Source organism: Stegastes partitus, unplaced genomic scaffold (assembly GCF_000690725.1).
Source record: "Stegastes partitus isolate 25-593 unplaced genomic scaffold, Stegastes_partitus-1.0.2 Scaffold58, whole genome shotgun sequence".
NCBI lineage: Eukaryota > Metazoa > Chordata > Actinopteri > Pomacentridae > Stegastes > Stegastes partitus.
Window position 1 is genome coordinate 1,000,682 of NW_007577789.1, and position 27,983 is coordinate 1,028,664.

The window sequence follows — 27,983 nt, forward strand, 5'->3', positions numbered from 1 at the left end:
CTACTGTGTCCATCAACTGTATGTTGGAGTGTGTGTGTGTGTGTGTGTGTTTGCATGTGTAGCTTCGTCTACGATCCAGCTAATACAGACGCATGCTTGTACACACAGCTCCTCATCGTGTCTTTGACTTCGGTGCAACTTAGTCACAGCAAGTCAAATCTGAACTTTTGGTTCATGATGTCACTGATGTGCTCTTGGACTGGTGTGTGTGTGTGTGTGTGTGTGTGGACTCCTGGTACCTCACTGCAAATACGTCAGTGCAGTCTTTGCTGGCACCTTGGTTGTTTCACAGATCCTCAGGTCTCAGTGAGTCCAGTTAGACAGCTTGTTATAATGCACTGAGGTTCACATATTGGTCTTTATTTGATCCAGAGCAGTTATTTGTACATGAACATAGAGTCTACAGTGCATATGAAGGGGTAGTTTATTTGTTAATTTAAAGGATCCCCATGAATGCAATAACAACATAATATACTGAAATAAAATAAGTAATGCTAGGCCAACTTAAAGGAATTGGTAACAAGCATTTGAATTAGGTTGATCCAAATGAAGTTAACGAGCTTTGTTAATGCCACTAGATTAAGTTAGCCGTACTTAAATCATTTGATTCCTCTCAAAAAAGTCAATTTTAAGTAAAGTCAACTTGAAGTTTCCAATTTTTCCAGCTGAAGTATTGGCTTTACCCAAATGTAAAACATGATTTCATCATTAATTCCAGTTCTCTTTCGTTCTTTACGCTGTAATCCTGCAAAAAAGCAGAGGTTGAGTGGCAGCAGAAAAAGTCAAAGAAACATGGACTGTCATGGCGACAGACGCACACTGCTAAAGGTGCAATAAACCTAATTTTTGCACTTTTGCTGAAATTAGAATACCAGTGTAAAGAGGCAAAATGTAAGTTAAATTGATAGAATCCACAAAGGTAAACTGGCATCACCGAAGCAGTAAGATAGTTAAGATTTATTTAAAACACTTTTTTACTTCAACTATAGCTTAAATAGTAATAGAAAGAATAGTAGAAAGATGGTAAAGTACATTAGGGGATAGAAATATTCACATATAGTGTCGTAGATGTTACATGTAATGTGTCAAAATGGACACTACAGCTGAGCAGTTCACATTATGTAAGCTCTGGTCAGAATGTGTCAATTTGGCAACCAGACATAAGCTTAACTAACTAGGTTGTAATATTATGTGATCCGATAAAGGAATCTATTTATATTTCTTTAGGCGTCATCAAAACAAAATGAGAACACCACAGTCATAAAAGATAACGTGAAAGACGAGAGATAAAGGACAGCGGGGAGACGAATATGAACAGAACAGTGTGGCACTTGTTTGTTTACCTGTGCATGCATGTGTTGAAATGATCTCTGTTTAGTGTTGGTCAGGTAGCTGTGTGAGTCAGATATTAATAAAAACATACAGACAGACAGGCGTACCAACCAACCAACAACAACCACAGATTGACCTCTACAGCAATAAGCTACACTGTGTGTGCACTGAAACCCTATCCCCAATTACACCCAGGCAGAGGCAGAAGCATGTACTGTACACACACACACACACACACACACACACACACACACACACAGACACTTTGAGTAGTGTCCAACAGGCACAACATGGCTAGGTGTAGATTATAGAGAGCTCTGTGACGACCACATTTTCACTTTGTGCATAATGCTCTTTCTTTCTTTCTTTCTTTCTTTCTTTCTTTCTTTCTTTCTTTCTTTCTTTCTTTCTTTCTTTCTTTCTAACAGTGTCTTTCAGTGAGACATTTACTGCCAAAATCCACAAAAAACAATCAGAAAAGCCATCAACAGTTTTCCAACACACTATATCTTAGCTGAAGTGACCAAAAAAGGGCAAAGAAAAGTGTAATCGTGCAAATATTATATTATTGTTGTATAAACCATGTGTCGACTTTAGTAATTTACCTAATATTGATGAAAGTTAGGTTTTACATTCTTTTTGATGTAGTATTTTGATTATAAAATAATGCCCTGAGGTGTGCTCTGTAGGCTGTGGTGTAGGCAGTAACTTTCACACATTCAGTGCAGTATTTCATCTTCAGGATCAAATATTTTACAAGTAAGAAACTGATAGCAGCAGTGGTTTCCTTGATATCTTTCCTGTCAGTCCCCACAGAGTCAAAATAAAAGCCCTGTAGGTAGCTGTGAAGGACCTGGATTGTTGCGTCTGTAGCAATGAGCTCATAGCATTTTTCCCGAATTCAGTTTTAAGAAGAAATCTGACATCAGACCTGAAGTGAGGATGTTTTGCTCCAAAAAGGGCAACCGAAGTAAAGTTTTGCGAGCAGCCGTAACGTCTCGATCATCTGTCCTTCTCGTTTTGATGTGATGTCATTCTCCCGCTGTAACCTAATAGCAGGCCTTTAACGTAGATCGCTGGCATTGCAGGCTGGATGATAATACCTATAAATACACTCAGCAGCAGCAGCAGCAGCAGCAGCAGCCAGGCCCTGTCCGTCTATCTCTACCCATCTCACCATTTTGGAATGTATGACCTTAAATAGTCATATATGAAGACATTTGTGCACGGACCATTTAAGTCCAATATTGACTTGGAGTTTATATGATTTAAATTCTATCGATTTTTATGTCAGAGTTGAAACAGCCCTTGACTTCTATGTCAGCAGTTCTTATTGGGGTTTTAAAGGTACTTTTATTTCTCTTCCTGTGACTTAATTCGATCATTACTTGGCAAATGATAGTGTAAAAGTTTTCATCGTTAATCTGGGAGTCATTTATGTTTTCAGTGCTCACTCTATCATTCTGGATCCTATATATATTCCCTCTGGTGTTTCTTTCCTGCTCTTCCAAGCATATTTAGTCCATTGTTCTCTCCATAAGTCAGCATCTGTGTGCACAACATGCATTCGCGTGTGTGTTTGCAGCAGTGAGGGCGAGAGGGTCACCTTATAGCCATCAATGAAGCTGCTAAGGAGAGAAAATGAGAACAGGAGAACACGAGGAAATGGGCAAGAATGCGACGTCTGAAAAGCATCGAGTGAATACAAATTTTGTGTATGTGTGTGCATGTGTGCTTTTGAGGCAGGTGCTTTCCTAAGGGAGCCCTCTTGGCCAGGAAAGAATGAGGATGTGAATATAGGATATGTGCACTGTGGTGCACCTGCACAGATTGTGACAAAGACCTCACACAACACAAACAAAAACAGGCATGCACACACACACACACACAGGACATAGGAAGGAAATGCAAGATTCCAGGGCACATTATCACAGCGTTTCAGTGGCTCGTTTCCAAATAGAAACAAACAAAAAAAAAAGAAAAAAGACTGCAGTAACAAACAGTTTGAGAGTTATTGAAGTATCAGTGTTACTGGTGTGAAACTCCTCTTTAATAGGTTCTCTCTTATGCTCTTACTTAAAGCTTCAAAGAGTTTAAAAAAGAGAGGAAAAAAATATTTATTTGCTTAGTTCCTGAAATGTCAAGAGTTGCAGGAGCCCTGTGGGTCTCTGTTTGTGTGTCCAACAGGAGGTCACTCTGAAATGAACTGCCAGTGGGTTCATTAGTACTGAATTATTAATCAATTAATTTAATAGTTGATTGACAGGAAATGAATGAGGAAATTTCATGATTGATTTATCATTTCAGTTATTTATTGTACTTTTTTTTTTTAAGGTTTGGATCCTTTTGAACCAGGAGCCTGAGGATAGGCTTCGGGAACCTGTGACATTTTGTAGACAAACCAATGAACTAATTAATAAAAAAATAATCGATTGTGATTAGGATTAATCAATTATGAAAATAGTTGCTGGTTGCAGCCCCGGTTTCCATTTCCCTACTTGTTATGCAGCATCAGCACTGTCCCCGGAGTACTGCAGTCTATTGCAGCGCCACTGTATGTTATCACAAGTGTTTAGACAGTTGGACAGTAAATAGACTGCTCTAATGGCACTGAACACACACACACACATGCACACACTGCACACACTGCACACACACACACCTCGGTCCTGTTGTCCTTCTCCCGAGGGAGTCGTGGTCTCCATTCTCTCCCGCTGGCTGCTGCAATGACTGGAGGGTCGCGGGGTCTCCCAGATAAGACCGCAGGGGTTTTGTAAAGGGAAGCTTGACTTTCAGAGCACAGGAAGGAGGGATGAATAACCCGGAAGAAAGGAGAAGAGCAGGGAGTGAGGTCGAATGAAACTCCAAACCACCTGCGCATCTGATAAGGCTGCACACATTAAGGTGAGCGTAAAAGAGAAGGTTAGCAGGGAAATGTCAATAAGCGCCCAGAGAGAAGAGAGTCGGGAGCTGCGAAGAGAGAAAGTGAGGGAGACATGTAGACAGAGGGGTGAAAAAAAAAAAGGAAAGGCTGAATCTATCAAAGAAAGATCATGCACACAAAATATGAGAGGCCGAGGGGGAACAAAGAAAAGGAATGAATTATCAATGAAAGAAAGAACACGGCCGCAGACTTGAATAGGAGATCTTTAACGCGACACAATGCTTCTTTGAAATGGAGAAGTTCACAATCATTGGAAAACACCAAAAAGATTTACACCCACCACGCTTGCCAATAGCCTCCTGACTGAAATGTGTTGTAGTTTCTGCTCATTGACGTATTGAGCGGTTATGACGAATGAAGTGTGGGGGACCTCAGGTAGCTCTGCGTGGAACCATTGATTTTTCACTGTCCGCACACGGCTGCTGATTGATAGGGCGGCGCTGGAGTCATTAGATACATTCTCCACCGGCATCTTAATACGCGCTCACACAATCAGAGGAGCACGGGGCGTTTGTGGACAGAGGCAGTGTCAGAGAACGCATGTTTGCAAAGTTTAAAACACTTAAATCCATAAAATACTCGCTGCATTACAACTACAATGTGTTCCGTGAAGATGTTCCTCTGCAGCGCTCTGGACTGACCCTTGTGCCCCGTTGTCATAAGCTCAGTATTTATGGGGGTGTCGTGAACCCGAGGCCGAGGTGGAGGGCTTCCTTTACAGATATTACCATAAAACGGTCAGCTTGAAAATATGAGAGACTTGGCAGGAGGATTTCACTACCTTTGGGATCGTGTTGCAAATTGGCCTGGTTTTATCTGGGGATGGACAAGATGTGCTCCCCGGAGAGAGAGACACACACACGGACACACATTCAGCCACGAGCTCAGACGGATGCACAAGTCCTGCAGAGGTGGAAAGTACTAATGTGACTGTTAAAGGACCAAATCGATCCATTTTCGGCCTCATTCGTGCTTATTTAAACAACTTCACCTGCTCTCTAAATGGTGTAGGTCTTTTTCAAAATTGAATTTGTTGGTGTTTATTTTAAAACATTAAAATTTGCATGGACTAGACGTAACAGATGTGTTATTTTGATGGTGTACGGTCAATGGCTGACTCATATTTTCTTCTAATTTTCTATACTTGGGTATAGTTTTGCTTTGTTGCTCTCTTGGTTTCGTGTAAACTGCAAATATCACTCAACCTTTTGCATATATAGGGACTTGAAAGTTGACTTTAAAAGGAAATTAAGCATCTTGATTGTTCTGTTGAAGTTTTTTAGTCATAGAAACTGATGAGACAGACCTTACTACACTAAACAATCTGCCTCTGACTGTGACTGGACACTTTTATTTGCAGCATCACATTGGGACAGTTAGAGTAGATGTTCTTCTAATACATCCTCACATCTTTAGTGTGTGCATTTCAAACTAACAAGCCCTCATTGTCTTTGTTGTCTGTACATAATATTGAACAAATTGTCCTGAAGTCAATGCGGACATTTAAATAACGATAGAGTCAGAGGGCCATCTTGGCCGCCGAGCTGGAAAATGTTACCTTTTAAAGGGGGATAAGTCCGGATTTTGAGATTTTCCTTCAGAAAAGAAAGTGTTTGCTTATGAAGACGATGCACGCTGGAAATGAGCAGAATTAGTGGAAAGTGTTGAAAAGCGCTGCTAAGTTGGAATGTTTGCTTTGTGAATAAGATGAGATTTCTGACTCCGTCGCGAAGCCCAGACCTCTCCTGAGCCATGAGACCTCTGAATGTGTCTTTGTGAGTGGGTACAGACACACACATGCACACACACACACACACACTCACTCGCATACAGACCAGATGTCCATTTGGCCTTGATCTCTAATTTCATGCAATTTCTGAACATCTCTCTCTGCGGGACTACGGCTACCAGCTATGGGACGTGTCATTATCTGCTATCCAAAACATACACTTGTTCTCATACACACATATCTATTCATCCATCTGTTTATCCATCCTTACTTCATCTTTTTTTTTTTTTCTTCTTTTGCTGTAGTCATTTCAAGTCATGCAGTTCGAGCGATTTTCAGTTCCAAACCGGAGACGCAGAATTTATTGAAGCTCTGGATTAAAATGTTTTACTTGGTCTTTAAAGATTTCTATACAGTGTAAAACTTCAGCTTGTGTTGCTTAACCTGATTAGAGACTTAACCTGAAACGACTCCTTCAATGGCAAACCAGAGAACTCCACTCCGGTCTGACCCAGGCTGCAAAAATTCTCACAATCTTTAAGGAGATTTTCTTTCCTTCTGTCACATGCTGTACGCAGATACTGTTCTGCGCTGAGGCAGAAGAAGTTATCATTCAGCTCTTCGATAATTAAAGCTTATCCTGCAGGGGGAAATAAAGAATGCGTGTTTTAAGGCCTCTGTGAATTGCATATGGAGGGTCTTTTCCTGAAAGTCTGACCTCAGAGGTGAAAAAGCACGAGAACATGCACAGGCAAACATCAGAACATATTACAACTGACAGACTGAAACTCTGACACCTTGTTTTGGGATTATAACATGCAGGCCGGAGATATGTGAGTGTTTGTGTGTGTCCAGGAGGTAGAGTTTAAAAGTTAACAACTCCGTTTTTTCTCGTTTTCCTGCAGTATCACCCGCAAACACATTTGCACACACCTTAGGTCGCAATCCAAATTCTGTGACTTGTTGGCCTTTCTCCCAAATGAAGCATTCCACGGATCAGCGAGCCCATCAGCCTACCCTCTCCTCCTCTTTGCTCAAATCTCAGCAATTATATTTGACATGTTACATCAATAATCTCATTTATTTTCTCGCCCCCCCCATCCCCTCCCCTCTGTCTCACACCACACACACAGAAGGGTCTGCTCACTCTCATTCTCTTATCTGTGTCTGCAGGAAATGTGAGCCAACGCTGCATTCGATAAAAACAATTTTTTGCACCATTGATCCCACGGCGCTTGTTTCTCCCTCCTGTTTTTTTTTTTTTTTTTCTCCTTCTGGTCCTCCTCTATGAAAATTGTATTTCTGGAGTGGTTTTTTTTGTTGTTGTTGTTGTTAAGCGATGAAGTAAATGTTAAGAGATGGCTGCGTTTTTATAAAGAGCAGCGGGAGAAAGACCGTGACGATTCATACTGATATGAAATGAAACGCCAGAGGAGGAAAAAAAAAAACGTCACGATCACTATTGGAGAGGGGTCACTCATACAGGCCTCGTGCATGAATCACATACGTACGCAGTGTGAGTGTGTGTGTGTGTGTGTGTGTGCATACAGGTGTGAGGAAAGTGGGAGCCAAATCTGTTTACGTCTGTGTTTTCATGTGGACACTGTTGGCATTGTCTCTACTGAGTGGAGAAGCCATGCGGGCTCAGTGGGTGCCACTTTCAGCTCCCTCCACCACAGTGCCACAGATCAATATAGCTAAAGTCACCCACCTCCACACACTTGGACTCTGTAATCATTCCCTACACTATGTTCTGCTTCACTCCCTCCATCAGCCAGGTTGTTGTTTATCCTATTATAGCCCTAATTGCCATGCTTATGGTAACCTTTCTTCAGCTGCAACCCCCCCTGCACTAAACTAATGGGCAATAGCACGGCAAGGCTAATGCAACCAGCCTCATTTGGCTGGGCTTATATGCCCACATGGACACCTCAGTGGAGCACAATGCCCACGTCCATCATTCTCTCACTGTTTTTTTTTCCCCCCCTCTCTTTCCGCATGTGGCTTTCCTCCTCTCACAGCTAGCTAGCGTTAGCACTCGTGTGGCACAGGAGCAGGTTGCGGCTAATGAGTCACCTTCGCGCTCTCAGTGCCACGGCTTTTTAATTAGCGTCGTGGTGCTAAGTGTCCTATATGGACCCTTCCCATGCCCCCCTTTTCTTGTCATCCATCACCCTTTCCTTTTGTTTGCCTCTCATTTGCATATACGCGCCAAACCCCCAAATTAGCTAGTGGCTCGTTAATTGCACGTGTGGGGAAATAAATGGATGGCGGTACGGTGGGGTAGAGGTGCAGTCAACATGTTTACCTCCTAAATACCCCCCTGGACCACTGAGCTCCAGCACACAGGGAGGTCATAGTGAATACGCCCCTGAGGCTAAAAAGATCCAATGTGCTGTTTGGAGTAATTAGTACAACTAACAAGCTCAAGCCCACATTAGGAGAGACAAATGAAAATCCTTTATTTTTTTTCGTTTTATTGTGGTTACAGAACACATGAAAAAAAAAAGCAGGTTCGTGATGCCTTCAAGTGCTGAACTGCAACCGAAACAAGTGCAACGATTTCGAGAGGACAAGTGTTTTTGCTGTGTTCAGGGTGACAGCACTTTGTTCTCTGGTGTCATAAAATTAAAATACTTCCTATTGACTTTACAGGGTCTATTAAATTAAGTTTCTTATGCTGGTATTGACTCCTTTTGGCTGAACTGATCGATCATCAGTCAATAATAGATAATGACGTCTAAGTGCAGTGAGATAACCTGCTGCACCCTAAGTGTCCTCAGTGTTATTGATCCTCACTCCAACAGCCTCACAGGTCAGCTTCTATTCACTGGCAGCAGTTTTATTTTTTTATTTTTTATTTCCCTGTTATTGGGTGACAGCAGTAAATCTCCAAATTTACAACTTTTCAGGAATGGTAACCATGGAGAGTTCATTTTACAGATTCCTGAAAGCAGCTACTTCACTGACATTGAACATGAAAATCTCACTTTCATCCAATGCAGTGATTTGTTTTTATTTGTTATTTAAATAACAAATGAAAAATTAAAGCCATCATTAATGATCCAGTGATCTGTTAACACCTTCAAATTCATTTACACATCCTTCGATACATCATGTGTTAATGTGTGTAAGCGTTTTCAGTCATCTGATGCTGTGAAAATGTGTTTAAATGTGTAGGAACTTTAGATGTTCCTATTCTTACACAGTATTTCCCCACGGAGCTCTGATCTCACCGAGTCATGGTGTCAGTATCGGGGTTATATGAAGGCACAGGAGCAACTGAGACAGCCTAAATTCTTTTGGATGGTTGGAACCAAGTGGCCGCCAAGTGCCTTTAAAACTTTGTGAGGAGAATTAATGCTTATTTAAACACTGGTCACACTAAATATTGTACTGATGTGTTATTTTTCTGGTAACTTTTTTGTATGAAGACAACAAATAAAAACTAATCATTGCATTTTTGAAAGCATCTTCACTTTGGTTGTGGTGCCTAAAATCCTTCCACAGTAATGTATATGCAAACATTGGTTGCAAAAATGATATATTGGGGGTGAAACCACATCTGTGAGTGGCCTTGGAAAGTTGCTGTACCTGTGCATTGAATTTCTTTAAGGATAAAGGACATAGTGTATATCAGCTTTAATTAGCCCTTTAGGCAACGCAATATACGCCATATCCTCAAGAGACTGACAGTAATATTGTGTTATGCCCTTTTCCTCTGTATTTGTGCGTTTGAAGTCCTGTCCGCTTGACTGTATCCAACAGCCTCACCGTGTGAGGTATATCGTTGTGTTTGTTCCCATTCCTGATTGGCCAATTATGCCTGATTGTGTTCCTTTAGGGAAGCATTCTCCAGTAGTTGTTAGTGAATGGCCAAATTATGCCTTCGCTTTTAATGTGACCATGGGGAGCCCGGAACAACTCACGAGAAGTTTTTTGGTCTTTGAAAAGCCACGAGTAACTTGAAATGACAGCATTATTAGTCAAAGGATAGTTTGAAAGTCATTGTTATTTGCTGGTGTTATTTTAATGGCAACTTGGACGCCGTGGGCCGTTTGAGCTTTAATGAGAAGTTTCCAGGTGGGAGTTAAAAGTTGGGTGTGCGCCCTTTTCTCTGTCCTCCATGACCCCTCTGCAGTGCATCTAGTGGTGGCTGCATTCTGTGGCTCGTGTCATTTGTTTCTCCTGAAATGAATAATATATAATGATGAATAATACATAACCATGCACTACATTTTAATATACATACAGACATTAAAACGCTGCAGTTCATGCAAACCAACTGTAGGTGTTAGGAGCCTGGGGATGAGCGGAAAGCATCTGATGCTGGTGCACATGTGTGTCTGTGTGTGCGTAAATGTGTACATGTGCCCTATAGGGGGGGAAAAATGTGGTGTAGACATGCTTGAAGCGATAATAGAGCAATATGTTGTGTCATCCCACAGTAATCCTCCTCTGTCTCCTCACTGTGTGTGTGTGTGTGTGAGTGTGTGTGTGATTGATGACACCACTAATGGTGTGTCTAAACACAGGCTGCCCAGTTATCTCTTATCTGACAGAGAAGAGAAGGCTTGTGTCAACAGCTGCTCCTCCTCCTCATTTATCTCTCTCAGTCGCCTCCTCCTGCCCTTTTATTCTTTCTCACAAATCAAAAGCGCACTCGGTATTCGCTTATTGTCGTGTATGATTCCTGATTGCTTTTTATTTGCCTGTAGTTACATCAACTATTCATAATCTGTTTTATGCACAATTTAGTCTAAAAATGTTTACACTTACCCAATCAAGGAGGGCCATTTTTAAAGTCATTTTACATGACAGCAACATCCAAACAATGAATCAGATACATAATAAACCGACCTATAATTGTGCATGTTTTCCTGAACCCATCCCTGCAGTAGCTGTCCTGCAGTTTTACGGTGTCACAGGAGATAAGAAGGCCCTCAAGTCTCTTTGTGCAGCTCCACTATGGGCCCCATTATTGCGCCTGTTTAGCCATTAGCTTCTCCGAGGGGGGCCCATAGCCATCCATCCCTCCATATATCCCATCATACATTAAAAGGCAGATTGATAGCCATCAGCCAGGCCTCAGCCACTGACACACTCTTAAAATTGTGTCTAACACAAACCAGATGTCTGCGGGGCTCTTCTGCAACACACACACACGATACCCGCTGCTAGCCACAGCCTTTTCCACCGTTTCCTTCTCTCTCAGGAGAGGGGATGAGCGTTCTTAATTAAAAGTTAGATATATGGGCCTCTGGGTGGAGGTGGTCAAGCAGGATCCATTACCTGCACATTGGGGCCCTCCGGAGCCAGAGTTAGGGTGAAGGTTAAGATGACAAGATGGGGGGGGGGGGATGGAGGTGTGGTGAGTCTGTCTGTCTGCGCCGCATCCTGGGTCAAAATAAAAAAAAAATTAGGCAAAGGGAAGGAAAAGAAAGAAGCGGTGATGGCAGTCGGTGCGGTAGCTTGCGGGTGCTAACGCTCGCACAGACCGGGCCAGGAGGTGCGAACCATGATCTCAATAGCTGTATTGTGTTCACACTTGATCTGGAGCCAAAAATCCTGTGAAATATCAGAGCAGAAAAAGAGAGAGAGAGAGAAGTGTGGAAATGAAACAATGGTTTACACAACAGTGAAATAGGTCTTTTCCTCTGTTTCTTGCCAGCAGGCCCAACACTCAGAGAGAGAAAGCTTTATTGGCCCTCCTGTCCTGGCTGTAGTCTCAGCCCCTGGTAGGGGAGAAGAGGGGAATGTTGGGCCCTCCATGTTCGTAGTGAGACGTAGACGCCGGTGCTGGACAGAAGCACACACTCACTTAGATCTACAGTTTGCTTTGCATGGCACAGAGAGAGCACAGACATTAAATAATCTATAGTCGAGGTGAGAATAGCCAGATATTCATCATCATCCAGGATTAGAGTAACACGTCTCATAGCATCCTTTATGCTGTTAATTGTACTGGGTAGGGTCTCTCCTCTCACGCCTTCCAGACTAAATCATGAGGTTGAATATGTCGTGTTTTTGCTTTAAAAGGAGACAAGGGTTGGATTTTTTTAAGAAGAAGAGGAAGGAAAGCTGGCTGTAGTCACCTTGCTATAGCAACAATAATGATTCATGAACTAATAATCTCGCTATTGTTACTTTTAAATTTCATTTTTATGCTGTTTTAATATCACCAGCAACTGTTGCTAATGATTTATACATATAGCAGTTATTACAAAATATTAAAATGCTATTACTGCTTCTAGAAAATAGAATTCTCTTATTTTCAAGTGAACCTTTTATTCTGGGTTCGACTTCATGTGATACCATTTGGGCTAAATATGTGGCAGAATTTTATCTGAAATTCACAACGAAGAAAGATGTGTTTGTTGTGTATTAAAGCAGTACCTATTTGCATATTCACAGCAATATTTGGACTGAAGCTATCTCAATAAGGCCGTGTTCCTGTAAGACAGAACTTTGTTTTGGGGGGTTTGTAGCCTCGGTTTGGCAAGAATAGCAAAATTCTACTTGTCCATCGACAATTTTCTGCTATTTTTTTTACATTTTGCTGCCATAGAAATAAACTGAATTTCCCCAGACAGGGTCATCTGTAAAGCAGCCAAGAACTATGCAGGGACATTTACAACCCTCCGTATATACAGAACAGTGCAAAATTGTAAGCCTAACCCTTTAAAAAACAAATGCCATAAATCTTTTTTTATCAATCGACTTGATACGAAGTGCAGTAAATGAAACATTTGAATCAAATTTGGTGTGACCGCCTCTTGCGCAGCACAAGTTCTCTTTGGTACACTTGCACAGCATTTCAAGGTACTTGGCAGGTAGGTTGTCCAAAGCATCTGGGAGAACTCACCGTACTTCTCCTGTGAGTTCAGGCTGTGCAACTCCTGCGTTAGTTCCTTAAACTTTTGCACACTACTGTATTTCCCCGCTTTGTGGAAAAAACATTATTCATGTTAATTATGTGGCTCTATAAAATTTAATCAAGATGACACGTCTGCCAGCCGTACTTATTTCTCATTTTCTAAAGGTCTTTGTCTAGAAGTGGAAGATTGGATGTTGTTTTTTTTTTTTGCTGAGCTGTTATTTCATACATTTAGATTCTGAAGCAATTCTTTTAATCTTGGCTCATCAGGCTGAGGAGTAAATCCTGGCCTTTTGCTACAGGTGAGGAGGAGGAGGAGGAGGGGAGGTGGTGAGAGGAGAAAGTGAAGTCTGGTTGTTATTGTAAACAAAAAGTTCTGTTCAGATGGTTCCAATAAGCCGCAGGCCTGCAGCCACACAGGGGTTCTGCCACATGCTGTCCTGGCCAGCTGCACTGAAATGCTTTTTTTTTTTTTTTTTGGGCACCAATTTCCTGCACAATGCATTTTTGTTGATTTGGGTTCTGAAATTCAAGCCTGCTGTAGAAAAACCCAGGTGGACTGTAGCTGGTGACGGTGGTGAGAAACGGAAAGACTGTCACTCTCTGACTTTTAGTTCTCGTTCCATCTCGTCTCTTCCGTCCCGCCAGCTCGTTGATCTCAGCACATTGAAGGACGACGCAGCTTTCTACGATGCGGGGACGAAATGGCATTGCACCAAAAGTTAAAGAAGATAGCTTGAGACAGTTGTGACATCTTCTGTTTTGTGTCAGTCTGCTTCTCTTAGATTCGAGGAATGAGGTAGCTGATGGGATAGATTTGATACAGAGCAGCCACTGAGATGTAGACTAAAAAAAAAAATAAATCTAAGTTCGCATTGGAACTGTCTGGTTTGGATCACTCGAAATATGATCAAGAATGAACTTCTGCCTATATTTCCCTCCACAATCACAAACGCTGAAGTCAATGCTGCACCTTATTAAGAGCTCTTATTATTACCGTCTGCTGCTTCGCATCTCATCTTTCCAGAGCCAAGCCCGGAAGTATTCCTTTATTTGGGTGTCAATAAATAATTAATAGTGTTACGTGCTCTACAAATTTGTCCCGAGCGCCACTTCCCTATTTGTGTTTGCACAGTTCCTGGAATTGTCCCATTTTGTGTTTCACTTCCGATGTCAGTCGATAGAGTGGAGGTCAAGTTGTGTCAGTGTTGAATGCAAGTTTCCTCGCCTCATTATTATTTGTCATTATTCTTGGCATGGATGCATAAGATTTGACTGATTTATAGCTGCTTTGCTTGAGCTCAGGAAATGTTGTTTCATATCCCCGATGTTTAAGATCATCGAGAAAAAGGGAGAACGCTGTGATTAAATTTGGACGTCCACATTGTACCCTTCTCATTTTGATGTTTCATTATTTATTCGTATCATTTTTTCCCTCCCCAATATTTCAGATTTTCCAGGTTTGCCTTGGAGCTCATTGCCAAGATTCAAATAGTACAAAACACAAAAATTCAGGCCTTGTCCCTGAAGACCTTTTTTTTCCACTGGAATCGTCTCCGTTTTGTACAAACAAGAATTCAGTCATTTCGGATTATCATCACGTTCTCTACACAAATGTGCATTTAAATGGGTTTAATGTGTGTCTGTGTTTGTGAGACAAGCCCAACATTAGTCCCTGTAGCCAATAAACAACCACTTTGCTGGCTGTGCGCTCCGTCCAACCAGTAAACACATACTTTACTAACTGGGCCTTCCTCTCAGTTAATGTTTAACCAGTTTACACACTCTGTGCTCCTCTTAACTGTTGTTTTAGGCGAGTTCAAAATGCGATAACCGGTCTTCGTCTGATTTCTTTGACAGAAAACGTGTCTTTGGTCCGGCTTTGACTGATTCGGTGTGTGCGCTCCTGTTTGTCACACGCATAAGTCAAGTTGTTATCCTTCAAACACCACCGACAGAGTGTGTGACCCTGATGTACTGTTCATATATTTCCCCATTTACACTGCACCTGCTTCACTATAATGAGCCAATATATCTCCTCACTAATTGCCCTAAATACATATCATAAAGAGCTGCCTGTAAAAGGCTGTGCAACAGTAAAACAGACATAGCATGATGGCAACCTCTGCACACACACACACACACACACACACGCTTGTACACTGAACATATCACATGTACATAAAAAACACACATGTACACATGCAAAAAGCAGCAGACACCTGCACACACACACACACACAACGTATGTACGATGGCATGGACAAGCATGCGCATTTTCTCACACACACACACACACACACGCAGTCACCATTACACACACTCATTCAGCCTTTTAACAAGGGGCTGTAAATAACACAAAGCCATTTCATTAACAAGGTCCAGCCTGAAAAGTCGCTGCCTCTCTTCTTTTAAAGCGCGCACACTTCCTGTTTTAAGTTACCCTAACCTGGCAACCCCGCACATGGCAACCTGCTCATTCAGATGAGCTGCAGGGGTGCGGAGGTGGACACAGTGGCATGATGCTAAAAATAACGCACACATGTGATCATTAATGGCTCCTCCACTGTTTCAAGTTAGACAGATTGCCACCCCAAATACTGCAAAATGTTCTGTTTTGTTTTATTTTTTTTTGGTAGAAGACAGATGGTCTAATAATGGAAACATTAACAGAAAATGGCTGAAATGCATTTAAAGCTGATCCATGTAAGTCTGTATTTTCATATCAAGTGACACAAAAGTGAAGTGATGCTAAACTTGCCTCATAATGTTGAATTAATTATCAATTATTAACCTAAAAAAAGTTGTCTTCTGATCATGGTAATAATAGAAAAAACAACAAATGTGCTGAAAGAAAATACATTTTTTGATTTTTAGCGTCCACTGAATTCTGCAAAGTTACGTAATTCCACCTCAGCCCGAAATTTCCACGTGCATGGGAACTTGTGTTTAGGTTTCTGTTGCTTTAAATGGAAAACTTGGATGGTTGGAACTCAAACAAAACAAGATCTGACTTCCCCGTGATTTGGTGAGTGTGGGAGAACTTTCCACATGCATGTTTTCAGTGCGGCACATGCACGCTCACCACAAATGATAGCTGTGCCACGGTGACTGCAGAGACGCTGATTTGATAGAAGCAAGTCGGGTCATTAGTGAGCAGGGCCACATTCTGACACTCACAATGCATGCAGACACACACACACACACACACTCACACACGGAGACTCACACTACAACCCAGATGGCTTTTACAAGGCCCCAGGCCCTCCCTGGCCTGCCTGCCTGGTTTTTAATTATGTCGATGGCTGCCCTGGCCAGATAAAATGGGTCACATTTAACACGCCTTCACTCACCTTCACACACACCATACATACGCTCACACACACGCTGAACACACACTCCCAACACCTTGCATACAGACGTTTTACTGGTGATACATCTAAACCTCGAACAAGGTACAGACGCACACTTTTTATGGTGGCGTTCACCTGTGCCTTTGACAGAGACAAACAGTAAATATGCGATATTTAACACACGGGTTCGTACCTCAATAAAACTTGTGTGTGTGTGTGTGTGTGTTGTGCGTAGGTCTGTGTGTGCACGTGTGTGTGTGGATTTACAGCCTGTTTCCTTTTTAGCTGTCATTAGGCTGCCAGACATGGCTACACAGGTGTACTATTACCAGCATCAGTAATAGGGCTTGCACACACACACACACACACACACACACACAGGCACACACACTCTATTTTTAAAGGCCCAATCTTTACTCACAGTATGGCTCCTTCTGATGAAACACTTCGACTCTGCTACTGACTCTCTTTATTTGGACTCAACATATTTTCACTGATTTCAAAGTTTTGTTCCGAGTTATTAAACACACGTGCATTAATAAAAGACACATTGTCAGCGCAGTTTAACGGGCGAAGTCAGTTCGCACTGTTTGAAATAATATTTGAGTGTCATCGGAGTTTCGCTGGAAAAATAAATTCTTCGTTTGTGCTTTTAACACAGAGCTTTCTGTGGACAGTACACGCATGTAGAGGCGGGAAAGATGAGATTTTGCGGTGCTGACAGAGAGAAGAAAAAAAAAAAAGAAACTGTCAAGAGAAGAAGGATGTGCAGCATTAACACCAACTCCCACTGCTAGGATATAAAGTCTGTTTAAATTTCTGAAGCGACTGGGAAAATATTGGGAAAATAAATTCTGTGAAAAAAAAAAAAAAAAAAAAAGTGAATGAGTCATGCTTGACAAATGCTGTCAACTTCATCATCAGAGCAGTGCTGAAAAGAGCAAATTTCCCCGGTTGATGAATGTTACACCAGGGCGAGAGTGTGATTTTTGAATTAACTGGGATTGACTAAGGCCTTATCAGGAAATGCATCGACTCCCCCTGCTTCTTTTCTGCTGTGTGGTTTCTCCCACGTCAATTTAGCATTTTTGACAAATTGAAACGATGTGATTTGCGTGCTGTTTTCTAAGGACTCGGATGAGGGTCAGTGAGATTCTGTGTTTGCAAAAAGATGTTCAGAGATTGTTTCAGAGCTACTGATTAAACCTTTTAAGCACGTAAACAAAAAAAATACACGTATAGATTTGTTGTTGTAGAATGTAATAAATAGTAAATGTTGTGCAAAAATGATATCAACTGTGAGGTTGAGAGTTACTCTTCAGTGCAGATACTTGGATCTTTGTGTTGTGTCATCACTGGATACAACTATAATTTCTTATTTTCTTCTTGCAGATATTATAAAGGATAATACAGTGTGATATTCAAACACAACTCTGAAATTTTTTCTCAATTTTTCACATCTATTAACTTTCATTGAGACCCTCGTTCTTTTTCCTTTCGTCTTACAAATCTTGCATAAACGCAAAACTTCACAACCTCATCTTACCAACATGTAGGAAGTGTTTCATGCTTTTATCACTTTGTGTGGACACTTTTTTTCCTCTAATTTTTTCCTTCCTCTTCCTCCTCACAGCATAACTTTCCCACATCTTCCTCACCCAAGTCCCCTGAAGTTAATAAAATATGAATAATCTCATTTATTCTGTCTTTTTCCTTCCCGCTGTAAGAGAGCGTTTATTGGCAGGACCCCTTGTGTGCCTGTCCACCTCTCACCTCCACACACACACACACACACACACACAAACGTGAACAGACACACACTCATTTAGACTGTTGAGTGATGTGGCAGGCCGGGGTCTTCTCTGCAGGCCCCCATCCATCACACACACATGCACACACACACACACACACACACACACGTATGAATGAGCGCAAACACATTGGAGGCTGTCGTGATCTGTACTCTGTCAGCTGCTTTATTAGGCTGCCTATTTGTGTATGTGTGTCTGTGTGTGCATGTTAAAGGGGGGGGGGGCCTCCCAACTGGAAACAGACCCATTTCCAGAAAGGATACACACTCTAACACACACTTCTTTATTTCTTGTTAGTCGTCCCGCACCTTAATTTGCAACACCTCTAACAACCGGCTCCGCAGCCCCACTTCACAGCCACTCAATCTGTCACTGTCACCGCTCTGTTTCCATGACTGTCCCTCTCGTCAGGGTAAAACACAACGTATACGTGTGTGTGTGTGTGCATGTAATTCCTGCTCTGTCTACCATTTTTATATTGTCCACAACCACCCCGGCCTTGTGTTTATGTATATATATATATATATGTGTGTGTGTGTGTGTGTGCACAGCTGCAGAGAGGGAGGGGAAGTTTCATTTCCACTTCTGCTCGTCTACCTGCAGAGCTTTTCATGCCAGGCTGCCCCCTATCTCATCCAGGAAGAAGTGCACGTAAATCCTGCGTCCTACCTCTTTATTCCTTATCTCTCTGTGCTTCTCTTCCTCTACGTTTTCACACATCTTGATAAATTAAAAGCCAGATCGATATGGAAGGACAATATGTCCCCTGTTCTTTTCTCTTCCTCCTCTATAAACAACCTTTTTCATTTGTTTGCAACTTCCCCAGGATATGAGTAGGTGAATCATGCGCTGCTTTCCTGTTTTCAGCGAGGAAAACCTTCAATGCAGAGAAATCTTTTGTTGAAAAGAGCCTCTTTCTCTGTGTGCTTTTCTCTGTGTCACCTAAATCATGACATAGATTAGACACTTGATTTGTTATTTGGCAAAAATGATGAAGCAGATATTACCAATCACTGCTAATCATTGATCTTTCTCTATATAATAGTTTTAAAAAAACAAACCTTTGTCCACTTTCTTACATTATTAGACTAGTTGGAATGAGGTTGCTTCATTTTTATAGTTTTGAAACAACAAAACCTACTTTGTTCCCTGCCACACATGTATACAAATGCATGCAAACTAGGGTGTGTTCACACATTGAAAGCCGGGGCAGCGCAACAAAGCACCATGATCACACTTCATAAAAATATTCCCTCAGAGACACACAATAACCTGGCAGTTATGTCTCACATGTTGTAAGTCTGCTTCTATCTCCATCTCACATCAAAATGACAATCGCCACCGCGCTCCGAGCTGCCATTTCCATTTTCTGCCCTCCATCAAACAGAAAATAATATGTACCTTGTCACCAACGTCTAACCGTGCGAGCAACTTTCCTCTACTAATTCAGCCCAGTGCGCCACACACATCCGTCAGATGTAACTGGCGGAGGAGAGGGCATGCCGAGACAGCCATTAAAGGTTCCTAGCTGTCAAAGGTTCCCCTTTGTGTTGTGAGGAGCGATATAAGTGTCGTGCTCTTATCAGAGCTTCCTGTGGAGTTTGCTCTGCATCCTGTCCACTTAGAGCCGCTTCTCTTTCAGTGAAGTCTCATTGTGTCTTTGAGCGCGTGCATGTGTTGCTGCGTGTGTGTGCATGTGTGTGTGTGTGTGTGTGTGTGTGCTGTCAAGCGACTCTTTCTTTGATACTGTTTAATCAAGTCAAACTATAGATCAAGTTCTGAAATCTACAGTTTTTAAAATGTGTTTTTGGAGGATAAAGAAGTGAATGAAAGAATGAATAAACATAATAGGGGTAACTTTTTTTGTATTTTCACTGACCTTAAAGTATAATTTTCTTTAATGAATACGACTTTGATCCCATTTTCATAGTTTTCGCCATCATTTGTATCAACTATAAAAACACTGTAGTCGCTGCATAGTGTGAAACACAAGCAGTGATCAGACATGCTGTTTATCTGAACCGCTTCATCTGAAGGTAAAACTCAAAGTGAACACCCCTGAAATGTTGACAGTAATCCCTCATTACACAATGACACCATGCGCGAGCCAGTTTGGTCGGTCAAAATTGGAACCAGGAACTCAATATTTAAACTGGGATAAATGTTTACAGTTGGCAGTTTGGGTAATACATTTACTGTACGCCTTCATTTTCTTTCCCAAATGACTTTTTACCAACTTAGGTGTTTGTATAAAACCTGCATGAGCATCTGATGACTGTTGTTTTTTTGCCTTGTTGGACTCCTTTTTAGCAGCGTTGCCATGTTTTTTTTTAGAGCACAGCGATGAATTTGATTAGAGTGATTGCTAAAGCCACAATTTTTTGTAATAAATTGGTTAATTGTGACCTTAAATTTGTGGGAGATCAGAGAGAATGAAGGAGATCAGTAAAGAGTGTTGGACAGTTAAGATTTCTGCCCAAATGAGCAGAAGGAGAAAAACTAATTTTATCAACATAGAGTCAGTACAAGATGGTTTTAAGAATATAAAAAACATTATTCCCAATATCTTTCATTTTCTTTTTCCAGCCTATAAGCTGAAGGAGGAGAGAAGGGAGGGGAACTCTGAGTATAGCTAAGTTTGCTTTTGGTTGCTTTGTTTTGCTGAAACTCTTTCACACGTGGAGCTGATGATTTCCAGCCGGTTCCTCCTCCTCCTCCTCCTCCTCCTCCTCCTCCTCCTCCTTCGTGTGACATGTGTGGATGGAGGGAGGTGGAGGGGATGAAAAAGAAAGGTAAAGGTAAATAAACAAACAATCAGCCGCAAGCTTGTTCTGGCTCTCCTTCTCTGTTGCCCCTCATTTGAAGCCTTATAAATCAGGCTTCCACCCCGAGACAGGGTGTTAGCAGGCCTCCCAGACAACATACACACACACACACACACACACACACACACACACACACAGGTCTGCTGCTCATTAAATCCATGATCAAACCCTCGGGTTTGTGTATAAGAAAAGAGGTGGGGGGGGCGAAATGAGAGTGTATGAATACTGCCATGCCCAATATGTAGTGTGTGTGTGTGTGTGTGTGTGTGTGTGTGTGTGTGTGTGTGTGTGTCTAAAATCAGGAGGACTAACCCTGACTGGATCGCTCCTCCATGTGATCATAAAACACCTACAATACCTGTTGCAGCTTCCCAGTAAACTCGTGACAAGTGCACTCTGATTCCGCCGGCTGTAGAAATGATGTTAGGTGGAGGAGTGTGTGTGTGTGTGTGTGTGTGTGTGTGTGAGGCCTGGTTAGTTTTCAGTGACTGTTTTCACACATAAAATAAAAGCCTGGACTCTATCAAGCTGTGTGATTAAGTTGTAAACTGGGAGCAGGAGAGACAGTAGCTGAGTGGGAAGGATGGATGAGAATCTTTGTTTGTTTATTTATTTCTAAGCTCCTCCATTGGACGGTATCGCCTTATCTGCCATTGAATATGACAGGGAGCGATTTGCATAAACAGCCTCTTTTTTTCCACTCTCACAATCAGCAAATGCATTTACATAAGCAGCAGCCACAGTTTTTATTTCAAGCTCGGGGGTTCTTCAACACACGGTCAAGGTTTTGATGAATTATTTTTAGCCAGGCATTGTTAGGGAGGAAGGTAAACTCGTACCTCGGTTCCAAAGCAGCGCAGCGTTTCTGTTACCTCAACCGTGTCTACGTACGTCGGCCTAAAACAGTTATTCGTATAAACAAGCACGCGGCAGTTGCTTCCACACCTCCATCCAGACCCTTTTTGCATATTTACTCACCAAACTTGGCACCTGCACCCCCACCCGCAAAAATACACTCCCTGCACGCGCTCACTCAGACAACAAGAACACGGCCATTCACACTTTACGAGCTGGAGGGGGAAAAAATACATGAACATGACATTAGAAAAAAAGCTGCCAGTTAGAGAAGTTCGCGAACTTTGCACATCTAAAAATGTCAGACGGTTTGTTGGTTCTTCTCCATCACACCTCGGTTTCCTTCAGCAGACATTTGACTGTGATTAGGGGTGCAGAGAGCCGAGCTAGAGGTCAGCGCTGAGCTCAGGCCAGGCTGATTGGTAGTTGTAATTAGAGGAGTTGCTCTGTCTCAGGCCCACTTCTCCCTGGAGGATTCACACAGGCTCAGTATCACGTGCAGCACCGGGGCGAAATCAGAGCTTCAACCCCGGCTTGGGGGGTTTCAGCCACCCCCAGATTCCCCCCAGCACCCCCCAACCTTCACCCCACACACATACAAATGCACTCAAAAGAGCCAAGAATGGAACATTTTCTGGCCTTCCGTTTCATAAATACACCAGAACTTGCCTCATATATATGTTTCTGTGGCAAATTTGACAACTTCTTTATGTTTCTCGCTGTGTGTAGTTCAAAAAATATGCCACAGCTGACTATTTATTTTACAATTTAGTTAAGGATAGGTTCCATTTTTCTCTTCAGAAAAACATAAAGCATTGTTACTCCCTCCTGGTTTTCCCATCACTGCTCATTTCACAATAAGACCCTCTTCTGTTCTTCTGCTCCTCCTTTTCCTCCTTCACCGCTACCTTCATTCTCTGTGAAAGCGGGTAACATGAGACGCGCTCTCGGAGTCTCGGGGGGCTGAAGGGGTTACAAAGGGTGATCAATATGTGCCAGAGAAAGTCTTTAGACAAGTGAAAGAAGCCACAGTTTGTCTACTCCCTCCTCCTTTCCCCTCTTTCCCCTTCTTGTTGTCAGGATTGACAAGGTTAGGTGGCCCTAACACCCACTGACATGTTGGCTCTGTGTGTCTTAAAGTTAAATGACATCAAACTCCTGCCACGGCAATCTTATACCCTCCTGAGCCTCTTTATAGCTGCTCAGAACTTCCTTGGAAAATGTAATTTATACTAGTATTTCGACTGATTTTGAAGTTGTCGGAAGCTCCCATTTGTTTTTTTTTGTTTTAGTCAGTTTTTTAACGTCTGACTTGTTGCTCTCCAACAGGTGGTGGACGACATGGGCAACGTCAAGTTTGCTCTGGACACAGGCCCGGATGCCACCAACAACAGCTGGCTCAAATACGTCCGCTGCGCGCCGTCATTTGAGGAGCAGAACCTCGCCGCCTGTCATCTCACAGGAGACCAGGTGAGTGACGTGACGGCATTGTCCTGGTGGGATCTGGAATCCAGATATGTTGAAAAAATAAAAATAAAAATAGCGCCATGTTGCAGACGGAGACGAAGTTATTGTTTCCCTTCCACTAATAGCAGACGCTGGGTTGATGTGTGTGAACGTGTGTGTGTGTGTTTACCATTGTGCTAGAAAAATGTGTGCGCTGGTAATGACCAAGGAATGGCTCTATTGTGTGTCTGTGGCTGGGCCGGTTGCCAGTGCCGTTAAGAAATGACCCATGTAAAGAGGCTGAAGAATAGTCTGACACTCCCGAGTCCCATAATAACCATTATCCGGGGCTCGGTCTTCTTCTGTGGAGGCAGCAGTTTCTCCCTTCTTTTTTTGCTTCTCATGCAGCACTCTCCCTCTCGCTCTGAAGAAACCTGGGCAAGGCATCGGATACGTTTGGAAAGATGCCCAGCCATTGCCCATAAAACCCCAACTGCTTAACTAGGCCCTAACCCTAACCCCATGCAATGTGTGTACCGCAACCTACTGCTGCAATGTATTAGCATATTTCTGTTTCTGTTTATCATGCGGAGACTGTTTTTTTTTTTTTTTTTCTTTCTGCCTTGCTTTGCTGACTCTTGTCCTAGTTTCTTCAAATGAAATGCTGTCGGTGTTCGTGTGCTGCTACTCGACACACATTTCAGTCTCACTTCAATTTAGGATAACTCACACTTGCGCACGATGATGATAAAATAAGTGCAGAATTTGCATCCAAAGGAGAAACGAGGAGGAAATTTATAATAAGAATGAGATGAAATGAGCCCAGAGCCTGACATGGGACGTGACAGCAAGTATGACAGTAGCCAAATGCATCCATATGACTTGGCTGTGTGTTTCCACATTCCTGTCACTCCGCTCTTATTTGTTTCCTAATCCCTGCCTACACGGCTCGTTCCCCTTCCTGTCTCTAGTCTCTAGCCGCCTGTTCCTCGCTGACTTTGTCTCCTTTCTCTGTCCTCATGTCTTGATCTGCCACCTGTCACTCTGTCACACCAAGGGGACAGGCTAGTATGTCCATTTAAGCTTCAGACATTAAGTCTGACCGATAGAGAGAAAAGGGGTTTGGACCAAGTAAGAGAAGGGAACACACAGGGGCCTCCGAGATTGACAAGCACCAATTGGCTGCAACACCAACCCGCCTAATCCTTTTAAGATTTTCACATCAGTGCCCCCTGCCACTGCCACACAATGTCAAAGAAAGAATCAGGGCACCAGAGAAAATTGTGGAGAATTATCGGACCAAGAAAAGGCCACGTGCACGGTCGCTTTTTGATGTGTTTTGCAGTTGTTTGTACTCAGCAAACGGGCTCTGCTTCAGTTTCTTGGTGTAGTGGCTCACAGGTATGACCCTATCATTTATTTAGAAACGCCACACAAACACACGTGCACGCATACATATACACAGCCACTCAGTGCTAAAATGTATAATTTAACAGACCATTCAGTGATTTCTCTTTCTTTTCTTTTCTTTTCTTTTTTTTTTCGCATCAGCATGCACAATGCATGAGTTTATGGAAATATGTGCACACCAGGCAAATTCAAATGCAGGCGGTAACCTTTTAAAAAGCAAGTGTAGAATTTATTTGTTTGTCATTAATGATGTAAGATGAACAAATGTGTGCATGATCATCCATAATTTAGATAGTTGTGCTCCTGCAATAATTTGGCAGTATTTTATATATTTTATACGTTTGTCTCAGGCGCTCTGGACACAGTTTCTTTAGAGGTGCTGTAGGTTTTTGAGTTTTTCTAACAAGATTAATACGTGTGTCTGTGCTTTGTGTTGGCATGTGCGGACAACAACGTCTTTTCCTTCTCAGTCAGACTTCTAATAAACACACACATTTCCAACAACTGTTCTCACATAATAGTGCTTGCAATTTCATTCTAATAAAATATTCAGGCTCCTTAAATAATGACTCAACAAAACAAGACAAATCAACATTTTCCTGTGTGTATGTGACCGTGTGTGTGTGTGTGTGTGACTGTGTGTGTGTGTGTCTGCCCCGATGAAATTGTTCCCATTCATTCAGAATGCCAAACAATTGCCCAAAAAAAACTGGTGTGAAAGCGAGCCCATTCAGTGTTTCTAAGGCCAAGTTGCATCTAGTGATTGAAATGGCCGAGAGTGCAATGAGTGGTGTGTGTCTGTGTGTGTGTGTGTGTCTATGTGTGTGTGTGTGTGTGTTGGGCGGGTAGTTGATGCGAGTTTAAAGAGAAGATGAACCTTGTCCACCTTCTTGTCAACCCTTCATCTTTTGTGTTTTGGAGAGGAGCCCTTTCCTACGCTGTTTGATCTGCCCCTTTACCCCCAGATGGATCTATCAATTCATAGAGACTGGTGTGTGTGTTTGTGTGTGTGTGTATGTGTGTGTGTGTGTGTGCGTGTGTGTGTGTGTGAGGCCACAGTAGGGGATTATTGCAGGCCCTACGGCTGGCATTGATCGATGAGGCATCTGTCTCCTGAACACTGGACAGAGATGGGAAGAGGTCAAGACAGGTTTGAGTGTGGAGGCCTTACTGTAGAATACACACAACAACACACACTACAACACACACACACACACACATACACACACAAGAATAAAAATGCTGCAGACATACAAATATTAATTAAGAATGTAATTAAAATCCCCTTAATTATTAATCAGCATTATTAATTGATCATATTTTTTTCCATAATGCTTTAATCTACAATCTTGTCGTGAAATTAGGAAGATTTGTCATTAATATCACAAATTAAGCCATTTGATAGATTTAAAATAAATAGATTGCAAGATATACTGTTCAGGAAAATTGCAGAATAGGTTGAATTAGATTTTTGTAACGTTGCTCCAGTGTTTATATTATGTTTCACATATTGGACAGATTGTCTTTGTTTTATTCCCAATTAAAATGACTGATAAGAATTAAACGATGATATTAATAATTAATTGAAGTGTTTAAAATATACATTTTGATTTTAATAATATACAAGTTAGTTTTTATTTTTAAGGAGTTGCCTTTAAATATAATCTTAAAGAATCCAACTTTACCAAATAACTGTTTTTGATCTAATTTAATCCAAATTACGATTTTTAATAAATGTATTTTATTATAAGGGTTGTTATGTTTTGAACATAAATTGAACGAAATAATCCAACCAGAACAAAAGTTAATAAATATTATTAAAAAAGGCCTATTGATGGGCTGCGTTTTCTGTGCGTAAAAATCTGTTTCTGTGCGTAAAAGCATGTTTATGTGCGTGTGTATGATAGAGTGAGTGATAGGCGAGCGCAGGTCTGTCAGGCTGCTTTATCCATTATTTACATCAATAATAGATTTATCATGCGGCCAAAGAGCGGCGGCTGGGATCGGAGATGCGGGGAGGGGTCTGCGCCGCAGATCCCTCAATCCTTTTGGCTGGAGATAAGACGAGGAGGAGTGGCCGACGGGTAACCGAGAGAGCACCAAGGGGCAATAGGGAATCACTAATGAGAGAGAGAGAGAGTCAGAAAGAGAGAGAGAGAGAGAGAGAGAGAGAAACTCATCATCCTCATCAAAGACGCGCTCACTGACTAGATCAGAGAGTAAAAGAAGCTCCGCAGAAGCGCGTCGGGCTTCATCCAGCCGGCGAGGAAAACGACACCGACCGGTCCGCAGCAGCGCTTTTCCCGGCCGCCCCGGCGATCCCCCTCTTTTTCCCCCCACCGGTCCGCTCCAGCGCCCCGCTCCGTCTCCGGTAGACCTACTATGGGTTGCGTGGCCAACTCCACCGGGACTGAAGTGCTACTGCAGCTGGAGGCTCTCCGCAGCGCCGCGCAACTTTCGCAACTCTTCCGACTCACGGAGAAAAGAAAGGTCAGGTCGAAAAAGTGTAGAGAGGCGGTTGTTTTTGCGTCTCCAAATGGTTGTAAATGCCTCGTATAATAATGCAAATATTAATAATATTAGTAATAACAGCAGTAATGATACTTATCATTTTCATTGATTTTAGGCCTTTAGCTTCTTGTCTCCTCTGTCATCCTAAGAGCACTAAGTCTGGGAAGTTACTTTCAGCAGTCTTTCTGTATGTTTGTGTGTATGAGTCCGTGTGTATGAAAGCGTGTGGCTGCCCTCCTTGTTGTGGTGACATTGTTGGGTTGGTGCAGAGCGCCCCCATGCGTCCGGACATCACCGTCCTCAGCGCGCAGCTTGAGGTGGTTGTGGCGCATTTAGGTGCACGAAGCTGCAGCCATAATGTGCGGGTTTATTTATTTATTTACTCAAATGGGAAATAATTAAGGTTAATTGTACCCCGGTTTTAATTATTTGTTTTTTTTTTGGATCGCATGTGGATGAGTGAGCTCTGTTGTGGTTCGCAGATGTTGGGCAAACATTTGATGAGGCCTCGGCTCTGGATGGCCTCGAATTTTGCCATCATTTTAATCCCCTTTATCCAATAAAAAAAAAGAAAGAAAGAAACGCTAATTGTCCCGCAGGAATTTCTGTCTGATCACACAAGTTCAATTACCGCAAAAACATGTCATTTGTTTACATGCAAATAAAGAGTTCAGGTTTGCTGCTGCAGCTAAATAAAAAAAAGCGCACCAGAGCAGCTGAGTTCATGTTGGTGTCACTTTTCTTTCAGAGCGGCATTTGCATGGTCTGGATTTCTTTTGCATTTTCTTCTCTCTGCTTTTTCCCCCTCTTCTTTTTTGTTGTTGTAATTTTTAAATACTAGTTTGTATTAACGCAGATCTAGATTTTGTTGTACTTTACGTGATTTGTAA

At 42.2% G+C, this 27,983-nt stretch overlaps 1 protein-coding gene across 6 annotated transcripts in view; it reads left to right on the forward strand.

The window, feature by feature from the left end:
* The window catches only part of prdm16 (PR domain containing 16), a 177,443-nt gene that overhangs the window by 129,615 nt on the left and 19,845 nt on the right, over positions 1-27,983 (forward strand). For 5 of the 6 annotated variants that reach the window (XM_008275770.1, XM_008275765.1, XM_008275767.1 and 2 more), the window contains exon 4: positions 23,056-23,196. In XM_008275770.1, the coding sequence (XP_008273992.1) occupies positions 23,056-23,196 (141 nt within the window). Of the gene's footprint in view, positions 1-23,055; positions 23,197-26,876; positions 27,073-27,983 lie in introns of those variants that run through there. The other variant, XM_008275769.1, reaches the window with a different exon arrangement.